This window comes from Myripristis murdjan, chromosome 12 (genome assembly GCF_902150065.1).
Source record: "Myripristis murdjan chromosome 12, fMyrMur1.1, whole genome shotgun sequence".
Taxonomy (NCBI): Eukaryota; Metazoa; Chordata; class Actinopteri; order Holocentriformes; family Holocentridae; genus Myripristis; species Myripristis murdjan.
In genome coordinates, this window is record NC_043991.1 from 3,899,205 (window position 1) to 3,920,108 (window position 20,904).

Here is a 20,904-nt window from a genome sequence, read left to right on the forward strand (position 1 = left end):
TTATTCCTGTTAAGCTGCTTGTTGCCTTTTTCTTTGTTTATGAAATCAATCAAATGAATCTGCTTACATTCCAAAATGTTAGACATCAAGCAAAATCGACACATGACACTTTACAGCTTTTTTTTTAATCTATTAATTCATTTATTTACTCATTTATCATCATGAACGACCCTCTCACACCGACGCCAGAAATCAATAAATGAAGAATGTCATTAAAATATTACACAACCACAAGCTGAAGAAGAGCTGACAGTGAACAAGACACTCATGGACTGATATACTGGATACAAATAAGCTTCATATCAGATTACGGCAACAACAACCAATTCTTCATTCAATAACCAGCATCTCCTGGGCGCTGTTACAGTCATTTAGGATTTTTTTTTTTTTTTTTCCACTCCTAATGCCTCTTCAAACAAATCATGGAGACTTCATGATGCACCCAAACTCACATCCACCACTTCAAATGACTTTCAGCACATTTATTTATTCACAAAACGCCATCGATAAGAGATCAGAGAGAGAGAGGAGAGTCAGAGCTGCAGGGGAAACTCCCAGGTGAACTTCTGGTTTGCAGGAGGAGGAGGAGGAGGAGGAGGAGGAGGAGGAGTCTTCATCATTGAGCTGGATCGGGGGGGAGGGGGTTATTTATTTATTTTTTCTTTTTTTCAGCTTGATGGGGTGGAGGGAGGAGAGGCGGCGGGCAGGACCTTCGTGCAGGTGAAGTCGACCAGCTCGTGTTTGTTGTTGCGAGGGTCGAACGTCACCTCGAAGTGGCACACCAGCCGCTGCAGAGACACACACACACACACACACACACACACACAGGAACATCACTAACACTGAAATCAACTCATCTTGTCTGGGTGTGATATCGTCCTCTGGTGAAAAAAACAACACCATAATGACGTTTGTACAGCGGCTCATTAGGAGCCATGGTGAGGCGCCCTCTAGTGGTCCTGTGCATAACGACACTGTGGTGTACTGTCCAGGGAGCGAATGTGCGCCCACATAAAAACTAAATTTGCAAGATTTTTTGTGTCTGCAACATGAGCTTAGTGGTTATACTCAGCTTCCCCAGAATGCATTGTGTCACCTTAGACTGTGCGATGATTGTGACGCCGACCGGCAGCAGCGGCGTCCGTACAGATGTGTGATTTTTTGCCGCTGTATCAGTGCTGTGAGGCTGTGAACTGAAGCTGCTCACATCACTGGAAAAAAATCTCCAAATATCGCAAAAAAAGGGTTTTTACACATGGGGGAGGTGGAAAAGTTTGTGCATCGATAAAAGGAAAATGCGAATAAGTTGCTATGGAAACAGGTTTAGCAAATACACGGTGACGTTCATCATCACGTGACTTCCGCTCCACTGGACAGAGGAAAAATGGCGTCAGACGACAACAACAGCCAGAAGAGACTTTCGCTTTTCTTCAGCTAATTAAAGAAAACAACATTAATGCAAACAACAGAGTTTTGATTTTTGACCAACGCGTCTGTAATATGTCATCACGTTGCACCCTCTTCTTCTGCAGTGGTATAATGTCACCCGGCTGGAGAATTAGCGCCACCTATTGCTCACCTCAGTGAACCAACTCCAGATATTCGCGTAACATTAGTGGATGGAAAAATTTGTGGCATAAATTCGCATTTTGTTTTGCCGAGTTTCTGAAAATCCGGTTAAAATTTGCCATATATTAGGATGGAAACCCGACTCACTGACGCTACAGAGAATTAAATGTCACTGTGGCCAGTTTGCTGGAAGTCACTGGAAAAGACAATGCACATCCTGCCTTCAAAATAAAAGCACCGCTCCTGGTTATAATGTATTTGGGAAGTCATTTGTGAATAATGCTTTTATTTTGTAAACATCAGGAAGTGTGCTTATTTTGGCTCACTCGACAGTTGTTCGGCGTCTCCGAAAACATCGGAGCAAATTTCCAAACAGACGTTATCTGGAGAAACCGATCACATATTGATGATCTGCATATTGGTAGTCACAGTTATTTGCTGCTGAACTGTTTGGTGGAACTTCCTTCTCACTCAAATCAAATGAATCCACAAACTGTGACTTACATTCATAAAAACTCAGTTGTAATGTGAATGAAGCCCAGCTGCAGACACGCACTAGATAAAGGCTCTGTGTGGTTCTGTATTGCCGCTGATGCGCCCTTGAGCAAGGCACAGTTAAAGCAGTTCATGCGTAACTGTGTCAGTCAGGGTGGGCCGGTAAACATCCTCGCTCTGCGGTTCGCTCATGTCGGCGTGTGTGTGTGTGTGTGTGTGTGTGTGACCCAGATGTTCCAGGTGAAGGTTTGGGGTTTGAAGCTGTTAAACGCCTGACGATGCAGCGGGACGACGCTGCAAAGTCTGCAGTTTCAATTATAAGTAACCACAGGATGCAGACATACACTTACAGGACACATGTACACACACACACACACACACACACACACACACACACACACACACACACACTGTTTGGAAGACACTGAGCATTGCAACGCTGTAGGCAGGAGTACGCCAGACACACAAAAATCACATAAAGCATCAGCAGAACAAACTGTACACACACTCACACATTTTCCATGTTCACATGAATAGTAGTCAAAGTGCACATCCACACACACACGCACACGCCCACACACACACATCCACACACACATAACAGATTATTCTTTCTCACCTTTTTCCCCAGAATACAGGACTCCAAGTCGTGGTTTTCAGATTTGAGGCACTTGGTTTTTCCCAGAACCGCCTCGATCTTGAAGTTGATCACGTTGGTCACCTGACAAGAGAACAGGACAAGGACCAGAACGCAGTTTAGGATCGATCTAAGAGTGTGTGACCAGGAGTGTGTCGTTATATGAGCTCAAGGTTTGAAATTTGGCTCAAGAAAATCACTGTGTCAAGATCATGTTTCATTTTCAGATACAAAAAGGCACATATTTCAAATCCACAGGATGCTGCAAGGTTTATTTATTTCCCTTTGAGTGAACCAGGCTAATGACTCCCATAGACTTCCAGTCTTTATGCTAAGCTAACACGAAATGCTACCCATAGGAACTGAACCACTCGACATACGGAGGAGAAAATGGTGTCCAACATCTGGTCTCAGTCTGGGGAAGTTGGGGCTATTTTAGGCCCAAACATTGGAGTATTCCTTTAAAACACACATTTTACATTTTCAAAACCACTGAGACTTTCTGCAAGGATGAGAGTCATGTAAACTCAAGTGATGAAAACTGCGGAAGGAGCACATATTTTATCAGTGAGTCAGACTGACGATGAAAACCATGTCGACTCAACCAGCAAATTATACACTTAAACCAAATTTTTTATTATTTTACTTTTGATTATTGCAGCTTTAATGAGCCCGAGTTTATCGTCTCACTTTGGCTGCTGCAGGAGCGATTCCACTTTTTTAAACAGAACTTGAGTCTTAGTGTCCACAGCCCAGTGAGCTCTTTTTCTGTGATATAACTCAGCATGGATTGCATTTATTTATTTTTTTTAGCTTCCATATTAGCTTTCTTGTACTCTTTGCTTTTCTCTCTGGGCAACAGTCCAACATTATTTACAGGCATAAGCTCTGCCCACTGAGGTTTAATTCAGATATATAATTATTTCTGCCTCAGGGACAGCTCTGCCTTCGTCAAATGTCTGTGAAAGTTTAATCCTCCAATCTGAATTTTAGCTTCTACACTGCAAAAGAAAAAAGAAAAGTTAAAAATATTCTGCATCTTCCTAGTAATTTAGTCTCTAAGCAGGGTAAAATGTTGATTTAATCCCTGTTTTTTTTCTGATGCATGCTCACTTGTTTCATGATTTTTCTCTGGGAACAGGTATAAATACACTGCAAAAAGTCAAATCTTACCAAGATTATTTGTCTTATTTCAAGTAAAAATGTCTTATTTCTAGTCAAAATATCTCATTACACGTTAAATATGTTCACTTGTGTCACAAGTAAAAATTTGCTTGTTCACTTGGCAGAATATGTTTCTTGTTTCTAGCAAATTTTAACTTGTTTCAAGTAAATTTTCACTTGAAACAAGTGAAAATTGTCTAAAGACAAGCTATTTCTGAGCTGATCATGTCTTATTTTAAGTGTAATGAGATATTTTGACTAGAAATAAGACATTTTTACTTGAAATAAGACAAATACTCTTGGTAGGATTTTGACTTTTTGCAGTGTATGCTGGAATAAGGCAGGTCAGCCCAGTAAGATCAAGAAAAATGACAGCTGATTCAAGAAAACTCTGGAAACAAGTGCAGAACTCCCAAATTTGGGCATCAATAAAGAACATCTATGTAGGTATTTATCTACCTATATATCTACCTATCCTACAGGCACATTTTTAATGTATTTATTCATGTATTGCTATGTTTTAACACTGAAGATGAGATTAAATGGAGAAAAAAACAGTTAATGGAGTACGTGGTGCATGCTGCTGACAGAGCTAAATCAAAAGTGTGTGACTGAATCAGAGGACCGTCACATCAGCTGGTTGATCTGAGCGATGCTGACGTGCGTCCTGAGGCTCACCTGGGTCTGAGCAGAGGTGACCGACACCAGCCTGAACAGCTTCTTGGCCTTGGAGTGGCTGTTGTACTTTTCCACGGCGAAGCGAGCGGCCGTCTGCACCTCGTCCGACTCCGGGCTCCTGTCGGCCCAGGCGCCCAGCAGAGGGACGTTCTCTGCGAGGAAACACACACACACACACACACACACACAAAATGAGAATTCACCAAATCACACCAGGAGCAGAGTGTCAGTGCAACACGGGGCTCGATGAAATGTTTGCATTCCACATCAGTGAGCCGTGGCAGAGCGGCCGTGGCACGTACCCATGCTAACACAAACGCATTCACACACCGACACAGGTAGCACGGTCACAGGCCCCAAAACACAGGCACAAAGCGAGCACGGCGGTCGGATGCTGTGATAATAATTTTGTTTGGTGCATCCTGTGTTTATTGTGCTGCCTCAGCCTCGTGATTTGCTGTTTCAGCGAGCTGGAACAGACCGGAACGCAGGCGAATGCAGATTCACACAGCAAACGCCGGACGCCGGGGCTGGACGGGTAACGCGCTGCCCTCGCGCCCCGTCCCGTCCAAACATCTGCCAAGCCAGAAGCCTCCACCGTCCGGCCACGGGGCTCATCAAGGACACACAATCTGCAGCTTTACCATCATATTTTTCAACCTCGTTTACTGTTTTTTTTTTACTTCTGTGGAAAGGGAAAAGGAGCACCAAGAGCATGGCCCACTTTCTCCAAACCGCTAATTGCAGCCAGCGTCGCCGTGCAGACTTCTTGTGCCAGGAGGTTTGAGTTGGTAACGTTTCTGTGCCAAAAAACCCTCTGAATCAACCAGAATCTCTGTGGTAACAAACCAAACACTGACCGTCAAGTAAAGACATCCTCTCTAGTCTAATCCCCAGGATGGGAAATGTGGCGGCATTTCTATTCTAAGATGTAAACCAGAGGGAAGAACCAAAAACTCTCACAACTCTGAGAGGCTCACCTGGGCTCCATTTTTACTTTAGTATATCAATTATTAGTTATTATTAGATCAATCTCTGCTTTTAAACAGTGTTAGTGTTACTTCTGGGCTGGAATCGCCCTTTAAAGAGCACATACACACTTCTAACAGAGGTTTTTCAACGTCTGAGGCTTGGACAAATCTGAGAAAAAGGTGACATCTTCACATAAGTCGACTTTTCTAAATATTTTCTCTTGATAACTTCACAACTTTTTGCCCTTGAGCCTCCCCTGCAGCTGTGTGGCGCCCCCCTGTGGTCGCCCACTTCTCTTTTTGACAGCATCTGCACTAAAAATCACACACAGCAGAGAAGTTGCTGCTCTGCCTGCCAAAGGTTGCAGCCGCAGACACTGAACAGGTGGAACCGGCCCGGGTTCCAGCGAATCAGAGATACTCTGATTTGTTGGGACCCCGAGGGCCACAAAGGCTCTGCTGGTTCAGTTTCTATGGTTCAAACCTCTGCCACGCCCAGTCAGAGACGTCACATCGGTGATTTTTGCAGTTTTTCGTTACACTGCAAAAAGTCAAATTTTACCAAGATTATTTGTCTTATTTCAAGTAAAAATGTCTTATTTCTAGTCAAAATATCTCATTACACTTAAAATAAGACATGATCACCTCAGCAAATTTTTACTTGTTCACTTGTGTCACAAGTAAAAATTTGTTTGTTCCATTGGCAGAATATGTTTCTTGTTTCAAGCTAATTTTAACTTGTTTCAAGTAAATTTTCACTTGAAACAGGTGAAAATTGTCTAAAAAGTTACTTCTGAGCTGATTTTTGACGTTTTGCAGTGTAAATGTCCTGGCACACTGCAAAAACTCAAAATCTTACCAAGATTATTTGTCTTATTTCAAGTCAACAATGTCTTATTTCTAGTTAAAATATCTCATTACACTTAAAATAAGACATGATCACCTCAGAAGTAACTTGTTTTTAGACAATTGTCTCTTGTTTCAAGTGAAAATTTGCTTGTTTCATTGGCAAAATTTGTTTCTTGTTTCCAGCTAATTTTCACTTATTTCAAGTGAATTTTCACTTTTTCCACTGGCAAATTTTGCCAATGAAACAAGCAAATTTTCACTTGTTTCAAGTGAAAATTCACTTGAAACAAGTGAAAATTGTCTAACAACAATTTACTTCTGAGGTGGGTTTTTGCAGTGCAATGTCCTCGCTGTGACATCACTGGGGGGTGTGGCCAGAGATGCCACATCACCTGGAAGTCATAATGAAAGTCAAAGTCAAAGTCTAACCCATTGTCTCCCCAACAGCAAAGACAGCAAAGACAATAATAAGAGATATATTTATGTGAGCTGCATTTTTTTTTTTTTTTTTTTTACTACGGTGAATAATCAAAATTGAGCTATTTCAGCCAAATGCATCAGCGTATTGCCCAAAATTACCGGGAAAAACCAAAAACCACAAAAAAAGAGAGATTAATTAGGGCTAACTCTCTCACCAACTTTCCTAATGAGTTTGAATCCAAAGCAATCAGGAGGAAACCTACGAGACTAAATGGCTCCCAGATCCACAGCGGCCATCCGTCACCACTGAACCGGCGCTCTGTGTTTCTGTTTGTTTCCTTATTGCAGGGAATTTCATCGTAGCTTCATGGTGAAACGCATTTCTGTGCCAAGCGCTGCTGAACCAACAGGACATAACTCTGATAATGTTAAGAAAAACATCTGCGCTTGCACACTGGTGCTGTGCAAATTTGATTAGGCGTCTTGTGCGGACCCTGGTGAGTGAGCCGTCGCTGCCAAACACTCCCAAACCAAACTCAAAACAAAACTGCGGAGCCAAATGAAATATCGTCTGACCAGTGACAACTCTGTCAGACTGCCGGCCAAACCAGGCAGCCTTCTGACTCACTCTGCCCAGCCGGGCTGCAGCATGAAGTCACCGCCTCCAGCCCGAGTGTGTGAACACACTTTAACATTTTGTCCTGCAGGAACACCCCGTCTGAGAGCGAGTGCCTGTGCTGAGTTTTTAAGTTTCAGAAACAAACAGCAAAATAAAACACTAAAAAAGAGTAAAGAAGCATGAATTCTCGAGTTTTAGATTGATTTTATCAGAGAGAAAATAATAAATTCCCCAATTCATTGTATGCGCCATGCCAAGCTTTAAAAAAAAAAAAAACTTTTGATGTTAGAAAAACGGTGCATCCACCTAGAAAGCTAATCTTTTAAAAATCAAGCACTATGCAAGTAAGGACTATTTATCTACTCGTGTGATTTACTGTTGACTTCTTTGTGCATTTCCCACATATAATTTATTGTACTCTGCAAAACAGTGCAGTGAGGTGCCACAGGTTTTGACTCTCTCTGCTCATGTGACGCTCTGATTGTTTATGCACAATGACTTCTTTTGTAGCTACACCTTTTCAGCCTTTTCCTGTTTGTCTGCATTACAGAGCATGAGATATAGGAGAATAACTTGGTATGGGAATTTTGTTTGTGATCACCCTGAGCTTCCTCTTCTAGTATCATACATTCTTGCATCCTTATGTCCTCGCGGTCATTAGGTTCATCATACCGAAAATGAAAAACAAAAGAACAAAAGTTATTAAGAGGGTGCAGCCTCCTCGACAAAGGGAAGCATTTAGTTTGGGAAGTTTCTAGACTCTGGCTGTGTTGTCAGTGCTGCTGCTGCTGTTGAATGTTTATTGTCCTTTCCGTCCACATGTCCACCCTGTTCCTGGGTGCCAAGGCGGATCATCCTGAGCATCATCCTGTTTTCCCTGCCAGAAAAACTAAACAAAAATGTTTAAAAAATGAAGTTATGCCATGCCGTGTCCCTCTCTCAAGGGCCTGACTTTTCCTAATAACTCTGCCCAGTGTCCTACCTCACGTTCACATGTCAACAACTGATTCAGCTGTTATCACACCATTAAATGGAGATTATCGGTCATAATCCCACCAACAGGTTTGGGTTAGCAGGTCCCTACTGCACCTTCTACTGCAGTGATTCCCAAACTGTGGTTCGTGTACCACCGGTGGTACGCAAAGCTCCACCTGATGCCTTGCTGAAAGTCCTAGCAACGGCCCAATTCCTTAAATTAAAACCAAAAAAATTGTCATGTAACATAATTTTAGTGCAGACAACAGCTTTGTATGGTGGTGTCACGTCCAACATATGAACTAGTAACGATCTATTTGGGTGGTACTTTGGAGATTTGCTTTGGTTCACAGTGGAACTTGGTGTGGAAAGTTTGGGAACCGGAGCTGTGTTCATGTCTTCCTATCATCGGGCGGTCTTATCCAATCAAAGGTTAGCTTTAGCCACTTTCATGAGCTCAGTTTTCGTTAGCTACTTGGTCAAGGTTAGGAAAGAGTCTGTCGTGATGGTAAAGATTGGGAAAAGGTGATGGCTAAGGTTGGAAAACATCCATTAATCCTGGGTCTCTGGGGTGAAGGTCCGTGTGATTTACCCATCCTCCACCTCAACCACCTCCTTCTATGACCGATTTCTTTTGTTGGTCTTTATTCTACGTCACGGTACGTCTGTCTCCAGGGTCTCATCTGATTGGTTAAGACAGACTGATGATGGGAATCGATGCTGACAGCTTCTGACCCACTAGGTGGTGCAGAAGGGACCGACTAACCCAAACCTGTGGTGGGTTTAGGACTGATAATGTCCTTTCGATGGTGAGATAAGAGTCAAATCGAGTCTCTCACTCGTCTCTAGACTTACAGTCTGTTGCTGAATGTGTCTGCTCATTTTCTTCGTCTTTGTCCATCTTCATCACCGCTTCATCACCCTGAACGGGTTTAATGGGTCAAATCACAGCTCGCACCTGACTTCACCTGTCCAGCCTCTGGTTTGTTGGAAGGGCAGGTTGTCCTCATATTTTGTACGTCCTTTGCACGAAAAAACAGCAGCTTATCTCGTTGAATCCGTGATTTCTTTTCTAAATTCAATTCAATTCCGAGGCTTTACTGGCATGAAAGTTACAAGGACAATTTTGCCAAAGCATCAAAGTGAAAGGATGAGTTACGTGGGTAGTAATATAAATATAAAAATATAAAAATATAAATGTAGTTACGTTTATATTAATGTGCAGGAGCTTGGCTGTTCACGATCAGAAGTGTCAAGTCTCTGGTAGTTTCTCTCTCTCTCTGATGTTAAAGATGTAATTAAGATGACATTTTTAAAGCCCCAAAACACAAAATGACCACAATATTTTTTTTGCAGGGGTTGATGGTCTCAATATTCACTATCAGTGACTGAACAGTTACTAAAAGGCTGAGTTTTCTGCCTTTCTGAGCTCAGTCTGTGAACAAAAACGACAAAAGTATTCAGTGCTCAAGGTTGTTGCTGCTTTAGGCGAAGCTCCTCACGTGTATCACGACATAAACCAGTTAAAATTAAAACTATATTCATCTTTTAGACAAACCAGCAAGTAGGGTCTGTGGACCTCCAGCGGGTCCCGGGGCGACTTCCAGGGCTGCCTCAGCAAAACGAGCAACAGTTGGATTTCACTCCAACTTAACATTTCTGTAATCTCACCGCTTTTAATCTAGTTTTGAACATTCACATAAAAGACATCAAAACAGTTTAACACTCCAAACAAACCAGGATATCCCCTCCTATCAGAGTTACGAGGGCAGTAGCACTCCAAATGGGGATCCTCGGGCTTAATTACAGTCAGCTTGGGGGAGTGGAACCTGAAAAAGCTTGGAAACCCCTGAACGAAAAGAAAATTCAAGAAGTATTGCCAATATGTTTGACGCTCTGCAACTAAATATCTTAAATTCGAGGCTCAGGCAGAGTTAAAGACTCATTTCAGGACTTGGGTTGCCACTTTGTGGATGTGATACTGTCTTTTTCAGACTTTTCCCCCAAGGAATTTTGAATGACACACACACAAACTCAGAAACACAGGTCTTTACCCTCCCTCATATCTCTGTATAACATTTTTAGTCCAAAACATCATGAGTAATGACATTATATTTACACAGAACAGCACTTTTGGATGGAAGAAGTGCACTTTGTCATTTCCCACGTCTAAATAAAGGCACTTGCTGCTGATATGTCTCATAAATATCAGTACTCACTGGTTGTGATGATCTCCTCCTGTACCGGCTGGTCTCCTAAACACAGCTGAGCCACGGAGAGACACACCAGCACTGACAGATGGGGCGACATCTTATCCGGCAGAGACCAAACCAGGTCACCTCGAACTGGAAATCGACGCAGAAAGTTGCAGACGGGGCGAAAGGTCGACGTCAAACAGAGCAGAGCCTGTTCAGTTCAGATCAGCAGAGCGGCGGCCAATCCCAGGGCAGAGCAGCACAGATGTTTTCTGAAGTCCTGCAGAGTCTTTGGTGCAAAACGGAGAGTCTTTGGGGTCAACGAGAGCTGGGAAGAGACACAAAGCATCCGGATATGCAAAAAAAATAAGATGTCAGCTGCTGAATGACAGTGACAGAAAGTGCACAAAAAAAAAGAAGTGAGAAACAGAGAGGAAATATCACTGCTACCTTTTAGCTGCTTTCCTGGTTGTAGCAAATAGAGCTTCACCTACTGAGTGGTGGAGAGAGAGTGAGCCAGACTGAGTGAGAGAGAGAGAGAGAGAGGGAGAGAGAGGGAGGCACAGAGCGGTGTTGGTGAATGACAGCGGCTGTTCAGTATTTAAGCCTGGGAATGTTTAGCCGGCCAGCGAAGGCCACACCCACCCGCTGCCTGGCAATGACGCCATGCAGGGATTTAACAGCCATCAGTGGCTTTTTTTTTTGTATGTGTGTGTGACTGAATGCACCAGTGTGTGTGTGAGTGTGTGTGTGTGAACAGGTTGAGTGGGAAGGTGAGCGGGTGTGGACGTATACTCTATTGTGCATGTATTCTTTGTGTGTGTGTGCTGTGAATTGACGCGTGTGACGTGGGTGACGTTTGTGTGTGCATGTGATTTTTTTCCGCCTTTGCATTTTGTCTGTGTGTCTGTGTCTTTCCCATGAGTGAGCGACGCTGCACACCTTTGTGGACGTCTGACTCAATCTTAGCTGGTAAATTCTGCTGGCAGACGGTGAGTCAAAATGCAAGCTGGCACACACACTCATACACACAGACACACTCATACACACACACACTCATACACACAGACACACCGGGGCCCCATTACGCATCACTTGTACATCAACACCCTGTCCAGAACGTTTGCATCACAAAGTTCAGGAGCCAAACTGGAGTGAGAGAGCAGTTTGAGCTGCATTTCAAAGCTGGAACGCCTGAACTGCTGCAGGCCTTCGTTTTCATGAGCAGAGTGACAGATCTCGTCCAATAAAAAAAATATAAAAAATTATGCAGAAATAAAAGCAAACAAACATTTTTTTCTTACTTTACATTTTGCATGTCCATTTTTGAATCATAACATTTTTCCGGCTTAATTTCTACACAGTGCAGTGCATTTTTCCAGAGGTGGAAGGAAATAATTTACTTAATAACTATTCATAACTATTTGTAGTTTTTCTTTTTTTTAAGTCAGTAATTTTAGTTTTATATCAGTGTATTTTTGCTTGAGCCCTTCTCTACATTTTAAATCAGATCCATCACAGAGAACAAATCATCAGCGACAGACTGTGGAGCCTTTCACAATAAAACTCTCAGTCAGCAAAGACGAGAGGAGGAACCTGCTTTTTTGTCATTTCCGAACTTCACAATAAAAGCTGCATGATGAAGAACTGCAGTGAGACCATTTAGACTCAATTGGCAAAAAAAAAAATAAAAATAAAAGTGGAATAAGTGTGAGGGGAAAAAGGGAGAGAAAATACCAGTGGCGATGAGAACCGTGTTGACTAAACTGGGAATTTCATGCAATGCCCCTTTAAGAGAACTCACCTCATTCATATTTGAAAGACGAAAAATTATCTGAATAACTATGTAGATGCAAATTATATCCGGCTACGCAAAAAAAAAAAAAAAAAAAAAAAAAGTCTGAAAAGTTAGAATGGAAGTGCAGACAGTGGTTGCTATGGAAACCGCCTCGTCTCATTGACTCTCGAACATCTTGAACGTCTGGACTCGACTTGTCTCATCGCAATTCTTTTGTCTGAGCCGAGGTTTTTTATTATAGTTTTACACTTTCTACTAGCTCTTATTTTTGTTCCGTTTTGAGTTTTTGCCTTCAGTTTCAGTTTAGTTTTAATCTGTCTTTTAAAGCGGGTTTGCTGGTTTAGTTTATTAGTTTCAGTGTCAGTTTATCGACGAAAACTAAAGACATTTTCTCGATAATTTTAGCTTATTTTAGTTAGTTTTGTAAACATGCAATACAGGCAATACAGGAACAGTTATTGGGTTTTTTTTAAACAAACTTTGTTTTAATTTTTTATTTCAGACAAAAACTAACAAACTAACTAAAACTAGAATCTAACTGGAACTGAATTTTTTTTTTTTTTTTAAATTGTTTACTTTGTCTGCTCTTCTGTATTGTATGTTCTGGTATTGAAATTTGAAGGTTATGATCTCCAGTTTTTTCTATTTCTTTTTTTTTTTTTTTAACTTTATTCCATTTTTTATTTTGTATTTATACATATATATATATATATAAAACATACAGACCAAGCGATCACAGACATCGTAGGTCAGGTGAAAAGTGTCTAAATCATGTCTAACAGGACATGGACGAGGAAAATAACAACATGAAAAGAAAAAATACATGTAATTTGGAATTAACTATTGCATAAACAGTAGAACAGTACATTTTGACAATACTCACATGTTTTTATCTGTTGATTATATAGAAAAAAGTGGAAATAAGAGGAATGCACTTGATATGATGATGAACCATTTGATGCTGAAAAAGTGTCCAAAGTGTTTTTGATCAAATAAAGAAAGTTTCTCAGTTTTCAGCTCAGAGAAAACCCTAAATCACTACCAGAGTCACCGTCACAGAGTTGATTGTGTGTTGAAATTGTAAGCCTAAATGTTTTTTTTTTTTTTTTTTTTTTTTTTTTGGTGTGTGTGTGCGTGTGTCTGTCTGGGTGCGACTACCGTAATCCCAGAGTGTCTCGCTGTAATCCCTGGGCCTGCTGTCACCGGCTCCCCGCGACCTGAGGAGAACTGGTTTAACCCCGTTTCACCAAGACCCTCGTCCTTTATGTCTGTCTGTCTTTAAACCCCACCCCCCTCCATCTGTCCCCTCCTGGTTTTATCCTCCTTTCTCTCCTGAAACTATTCATTTATCTCTGTCTAACTGTTTGTCTTAAATTTCTGAAATTTGTACAATGAATTTTCTGTTGTTTCCAAAAGACTGAATGTCCTTTTTCTGTCATTTGGAGCAGAAAAAAATAATGATGAAATATTATTTAGCAGTCTGTGAGATTCTTATTGTCACCGAAGCAATGGTGCATTTGTTTGAACCTTAAGATGTTAAGGTGGAAATTTTCAGGTTTGAGAAACTGGTGCTGCACCAAGAAAAGCACACGGTGAAGAAATGAAACGTCCTCACGCTGCTCATTACCTTCCTGTGCTTTAATCTCCCCGGGTTATAAACACAACATTTTGTCCAGGAAAGGCTTCATCAGGCTCATTTCCACGTTTGCCACGGGAAATTGCACTTGAACGGCAGACGAAGTGGTAAATATGAGCGGTAAAGTCAGGTTTATGACTTGTGACATTTCCCAAAACGGTAGGGACAAACTGAAAAACAACCAGGTCAACAGTAAATGGCATCTGTATAACTCATCTTTTTCAGTCGTCATGCATGTAAATCATTTTAATTGTCATCGTTCAAACTCAAAATACTGATTCCAGCCTTCATACATGTCAACATTTATCCTCAGCAGATCATACAGGGTAGCTGTAAATCATATCACCAATAATTCTGTTTAAATCACTCATTCTGACCTAAATCCTGTCCAGTTTACTGGTAAAAGCAGAGATTATAACAGTTCTCTGTCTGACCTGTGTGACCGTAGCAGATGACAGGAAACCCTTTTCAAAATAAACCCATTTCAGCATAAAACTGCTTTATTTTTACTGCTCACTTGTAAAAATTGGGATTATATGACTTCTATTGTTTTCTGTCCTTAGCAGATTTTACAGTGCATCACCAAGTTTTATGGTGCAGTAATAAAAACTCAGAGAGGAATTAACTCTTCTTACTCTTCCTCCTCCTCTTCCTCTGTAGCCCTCTTAGGCTGTTCATAATGTACTCTTAGAGAAATAATGGTTCTTAGATGGTTCTTCAAAATGATCTGTGGTTCCACAAAGAACCCCCAGCAGCTGAAGAACCTCTTTATGTAGGAGCTGGTTCTCCACACACTTTTTTTCTGTGGTTCTTTAAAGTGCTAAAGGTTCTTCATGTTTATTGGAGTTATTTGGTGGCGGCAGCAGCTAACAATTCTTTTCCTTGTGGATTAATGTGCAGATTATTTCCTCAGTGAATGGATTAATGTCTCGCTCTATAAACCATCAGAAAATATTTTTAACACCTCGTCTGGAACCCAGTGAAGGAACAAGGAACGTGGAAAACCGGCCAACAACATGTTCATGTTGGTTTTCAACCTGATACACAGTCATCTGATTTAAAACACTCAGAGAAGCTTTTATTCTGAAAAATCACTAAAGACCCATTTTAAAAAAAGGTTATTTTCTGAAACAGTTTGGTCTACAAGGACTTTCTTAAAATCAGTTCATTAAAGAACCATTTCTGGCTCCTAAAGGAACCATTTTTTGATGTTTGATGTCTTGCTAAAAGGTTCTTTGTGGAGCCAAAAAATGGTTCTTCTATGGTATCACTTTGAAGAACAACCCTGGTTCCAGTTAGCACCTTAATTTGTGTGTGTGTGTGTGTGTGTGTGTGTGTGTGTGTGTGTGTGGTCTTGGCTGATGACGACAGACTTCCAGCAGCGTCACCTCGGCTCTCTGGCTGTCGTGGGAAGTGAAAAACGAGGAGTTCATGCTGTAACCCTTGGAGGTGGTTGGTTCAGCTGCTACAGGCTTAAAGGGTCTTTCATGAAGAGGAACCCTGTCTCCTAAAAATTACGATCTGATACAGCCAAACTGCATTCTCAGGGGAACGTGTTTTTGTCGTGGATTATGTTTGTTATGTTTGTAACGTATCACAACGGATGTAAATCCTTAGTTTCAAGGTTGCAGTAGGAGCAAGGCGACGTGGTGGATGGTTGAAAAAAAAAACAACTTTCACCCAAGTGACATAAATTCAAGTCCAGCACAAAGTGACAGCGGTGTTTGTAAGTGATACCGTAACCAAGTGGTTTTCATGCCTAAACCAAAACTGTGTCCAACCTTAACCAAGTAATTTTGGTGGCTAAAGTAGCAAAAATGGCTAAAATGCTGCCCGACATGATTTTCAAGATATGTTGATTAGAAACGTCTTTGTGATGAGTAAGAAAAAGCTTTTACCTCTGAACTTAATTAAGAATGCGGTCTGGTTTCCTGGGATGTTTGTCCCTGTTGCTCTCCAGCCCTCGCAGTCGCTCCGCCCAGGTGTGAACATCTGATTCCTCATCGAGGTGCACCTGGCCCTGGGAACGAGGTGGATCTGCAGTGGAAAGGAGAAGCTTCCAGCACGGCGGCCGCCGGTCTTGCTGATTTTGTGCTGCTGTTTTGACTTTGTGTCTTTTGGCAGCGTTGGTTTAGCGCTGTATGTCCTTAGGTTCATAAATCATCGTGACTGGGTTTTTTCCCCAAAAGTGTTAGTTTTATTTTGGGTCAACTGTGGGGTGTTGCTCGCGCCGTAGGGCTGCCCAGGGGTGAGGCGTAACGTGGGAATGGGATAATTAGGAGACCAGGGTTTGGCTTTCACTGCCCGGCCCCTCATTGGAGGTTCAGGGCGGCGGCGAGTAGCCTCAGGCCTCACAGATACAGCTGGTTTTCCCTCAAATCTCCCCTTAATGGACACATTCAGCAGTTGCAACATGTTTGACTGCTGCTGCACCTCTGATGCTGCCACTCTTTTGAAGAAAAAAACGACCCCATACCCCATACATAACTCATTATGACCTATAGTTATGTTTTCAAGTGAAGCGCCCTCTAGTGGTCGTGCTGTGTGTGGGTCATCCACACATGGGACACGTTGGAGACCGGATATCAGTTCCCAAATGAAGTGAGTCAGGTGTTTATTTCTGGGTGTTCCGTTTCATTTGTTTCTGCATCTTTATTACTGTCACCATGACGACAAAGGTCTTTTAACCATAACCTCAACCTTTGCCCAACCTTAACCAAGAATTTATACATTATGAGTATATGGCTATTTGATATCTATACATAGCTATTATATTCTAATAGATATTTTGCAGATATATTTCACTATACATATTTTATTATCTTTATTTTTTTTTTACTCTTATAGGGTATACAAAAGTTTTTTTTTTTGTTTTTTTATATTCATTATATTGATCCACTTTATTTATTTTGTTGCTTGTGTTTAATTTTTCTATAGATACATTTCTCCTAGTGTTGATAGATATATTTTTGTGTGGCCAAATATTGTTCCTGTGCGATGTCTGGACAACCTGCTGCTGGAACACAAGAACTTCCCAACTTGGGATTAATAAAGAGCATCTGTCTGCTTTTAGTGCCTAAACTTAAGCAAACAGCGACCGTGGCACATCTCCTGCTGCCGTGCTAGTTTAGGAAACGCTCCTGTGGGTTGTATTAGAGGGTCGGCCCAAAGGAGGAGGAGGACTGTAAAACACCTGCCTCAACACAGCAAGCTAGAAAAGTTGTAGTCATAAAATTTACAGGCCAAAGCTTCTCACAGAAGAGCGAGACATGAAGGCTATTTAGTGTTTGCAGCTGTGTTCGCATTTTGCTAGCAAAATAAATGATTTGGTTTGGTGAGCAGCAGCAGAATTCAATGGATCCGGTTCCATTTAAGAGAGAAACTTGCAGATAAAAACATCCCACGTTTTAAATGCCATCTTAAAGCACAGACGGTGACACTGATTTACCCCACAGAGAATCTTGTTCCAGCCAGACGGCCCAATGGTCTCAGCATAAATATTTGCATGCCTCATTGATATCTCAGCATGGATCAAGGAACGTCACCTTCAGCTCAACCTGTCAAAGACTGAGCTCCTCGTCCATCCACCAGAAACTCGGGTGTCTTGATTGATGACCACCTGACCTTTAAGGAACATGTGGCCTCCGGGGCTCGCTCATGCTGATTTGTCCTGTACAACATCAGGAAAGTCAGAGCACACCTGTCTGAACATGCAGCACGACTCCTGGTGCAGGCGCTTGTGGTTTCACGCCTCGGCTCCTGCAGCTCCTCCCTGGCGGGGCTCCCGGCGGCACGTTCAAGCCTCTGCAGGTGATCCAGAAGGCGGCGGTGCGTCTGGTCTTCAACCAGCCCTAAACAGCTCACATCACTCCACATCACTCTGCTGCTCGCATCAAATCCAAGTCCCTGACTCTCGCCTACAGAGCAGCAACCAAACCTGCTCCTGCCTCCCGGGACTCCCTCCTCCAGGTTTACGCTCCCTCCTGCCCTCTTCATCTGGAGCCTCCAGCACAACAAGGCCCTGAGTCAGCAGCTGGTCTCAGTCTTTAAGAGAGGGCTAAAAACCCAGCTCTTTAGGGAACACCCTCTCACCTAATGGACTGTGATCCAAAAAAAAAAAAAAAACTTTCCTCTTTCCTCTCTGCACTTTATTTACTCTATACATTCCCTCTCTGCTATGCCTTGTAGCTCCTCTGTCCTTTGGACCCGCACAAAAATCTTACCAAGATTATTTGTCTTATTTCAAGTCAAAAATGTCTTATTCCTAGTCAAAATATCTCATTACACTTAAAATAAGACATGATCACCTCAGAAGTAACTTGTTTTTAGACAATTGTCTCTTGTTTCAAGTGAAAATTTGCTTGTTTCATTGGCAAAATTTGTTTCTTGTTTCTAGCTAATTTTCACTTATTTCAAGTGAATTTTCACTTTTTCCACTCGCAAATTTTGCCAATGAAACAAGCAAATTTTCACTTGTTACAAGTGAATTTTCACTTGAAACAAGTGAAAATTGTCTAAAAACAATTTACTTCTGAGGTGATCATGTCTTATTTTAAGTGTAATGAGATATTTTCACTAGAAATAAGACATTTTTGACTTGAAATAAGACAAATAATCTTGGTTAGATTTTGCATTTTTGCAGTGGCAGGGATTTATGGCACAAGATGTCGTTGCTCTCTCCTGAATAGATCTTCGCTTGTGACATATAAAAACATGTACGTCGCTTTGGATAAAAGCATCTGCCAAATGTGAGTTGTGACTGTAATTGTGAACATGTGTTGGATCCAGAATTCCATGTTTGGGCAACGGTGTGTGTGTGTGCTCCAAGTTCACTGCTGTTGCTGCTTGGATACGGAGGATTTAAAACCCGTGGACCGGTTGTTGAGTAAATGGCGAGTTCACAGTGAGGCTGGAGGACGGGCTGTCATTCAGGACGTGGAGAAAGGCCCCGGCCAAGCCATTCACAGACACCGAGCCACAGACGTACAAATGTGGAATAATTACCCAAAGTGGAGCTGCCTGAGTGTTTTTTTAATAGGGCAATTTGCTTTATGGGCCCGGGGTGAGTGTGTGTGGGGGGGTCATCACCGTAGGCCATTAAGCTGTCAGTCTCAGGAGCGTACGCACTTCAGTTCTAGTCACAAATGAAATGAAACAGGGAAAAACGTTCCTGTCCACTCATGAGCCTGCATCAAAAACACACACACACCCTTTCCGAGTGGGAACGTTCGCAGAGTTCCCATCACAGCTGAGTCCGCTCTCTATTATCTAACAACACATTACAACAAACAACGCAAGAAAACAAGAAATATGCTCACTTATCTCCGAGGCCATGTGTCAGAATTGACGCAGCGACCAGTAAATATTATCAGTGTTACTGGGATGTCCTGAAACTACCCATCGAGGCCATGGACGATAAGAGAGCTTCACATCGGAGTCCCTGCTGGATTAAATACCTCATATCACCCCTGAGACGAGCTGCTGTGCATGAGCCGAAACTTTCACACGGCGATCCGTTTGCCATCTCAAACGCGTTCTCAGATAAACGCCACAAAGCGGGAAAACAAGATGAGCCTGTGTGTTCCTTATATGATTCAGGAAGCCGTGCTGAGTCGCTTTCTGGGGGTTTGTTTCTCTTGTTTCTGACTTTCAGCCTGAAATCTCCGTTTGAAAGCAGAGAATGTTGACTTACTTTGACTTTCTGGTGCCGTTTTTGTCGTTTTGATGTTGTATTTTTGTTTTTCTGTGGCTACAAAGCAGAAAGAGAATCCCGTTGCAAAGGTAATAATGCGATAATAATAATAAACTTGATTTGTATAGTGTGCCGTCTCACTCACTATCTTAAATTATGTTTTTGCGTCTTTATTATTTCATTCACTCATGGTTGTGTTTTGTCATGCCCACCCTCCCTCTCCTTTCAGACAACTTCCTGCCCCCCTGCCCCTGTGTGTGTGTGTGAGCTCCCACCACTGTGATTATGCAGCCGCGCCCTGATAAGTTTCACCTGTGTCTCATTAGTCTGTGTATATAGCACCAGTGTTATTTCCTAGCATTGTGATCGGCCTCCTGGTGTGTATCAGCCCTCAGCTCGTTTATCCTGGACTTTTTCTTTGCCCTCCCTCTGCCGGACGCGTCATCTGAGAGTAAAAGACTAAGTTTAATTTTCTCCTGTGTCCTGAGTCGTACTATCCAGTCCCTGCCTGTTCTTTAAATGCCGATGGTTCTTTGTAGAAACAGAGGGCATTTTAAGGAACTGTTATTTTTCTGAGCGTACAGCGAGTTTGGTCCAGTGGTCCAGTCCAGCACTCATGTTTGATAGGATGGTGAATGTCCAGTAAGGGATTTATGGTTGAAAATATACAGGTGATAATCATGCCTCTGTGCCAGAGATCTTTGTTATACATCACTGGGATCTCTGGTGATGAATCTGAGGGCAGAATGACGATCTGAGGCCAGGAGTTTAGGATTATGTCACCATAATCCCTTTACTTTTCCTACAATTCAAAGGGAAACTGTGGCAAAACTAGGATTTTTGTGCAGAAACAGATGCAATTTGGTGATTTTCAAAATGATGTGTAAACGTAAATGATCTATTCAGCCAGATTCCTAGATATTCACACTCTGTGACTTTCTGACTCTCAATATTGCAGCCGTTCAGTATAAACTGTTGAAATACACACATACAATAAATAAACTCAAGGTAAAAATGGACTGATAGGCGTCTGATGTACAGTCTTCTAAAAAGTCTTTTTTTTGTGTGGAGTCAGATGGCTTCTGTTGCTCTTCACACACTCAAGTGAGCACAAGTTGATTATATAATGAAAATAAGTGTTTGTTTTTTTTTCTGTTCTATTAAACATTGAAATATGAAAACATCCACAAGCCCACCTTGGGCATC

At 42.0% G+C, this 20,904-nt stretch overlaps 1 protein-coding gene across 3 annotated transcripts; it reads right to left on the bottom strand.

Moving 5' to 3' along the window:
• Positions 1-349: 349 nt before the first annotated feature.
• On the bottom strand, positions 350-19,715 carry LOC115368506 (cystatin 10). 3 transcript variants are annotated; one of them, XM_030064627.1, is made up of 6 exons: positions 19,699-19,715; positions 11,023-11,093; positions 10,597-10,900; positions 4,544-4,695; positions 2,684-2,785; positions 350-788 (listed from the first exon to the last, which is right to left on the bottom strand). In XM_030064627.1, the coding sequence occupies exons 3-6, from the start codon at positions 10,685-10,687 to the stop codon at positions 669-671; spliced, it is 465 nt and encodes a 154-aa protein (XP_029920487.1). In that variant the 5' UTR covers positions 10,688-10,900; positions 11,023-11,093; positions 19,699-19,715; the 3' UTR covers positions 350-668. The 3 variants fall into 3 exon arrangements, with proteins under 3 accessions (XP_029920487.1, XP_029920486.1, XP_029920485.1); XM_030064626.1 differs by lacking the exon at positions 19,699-19,715 and adding an exon at positions 13,529-13,545; XM_030064625.1 differs by lacking the exon at positions 19,699-19,715 and adding an exon at positions 13,254-13,360.
• Positions 19,716-20,904: the final 1,189 nt, after the last annotated feature.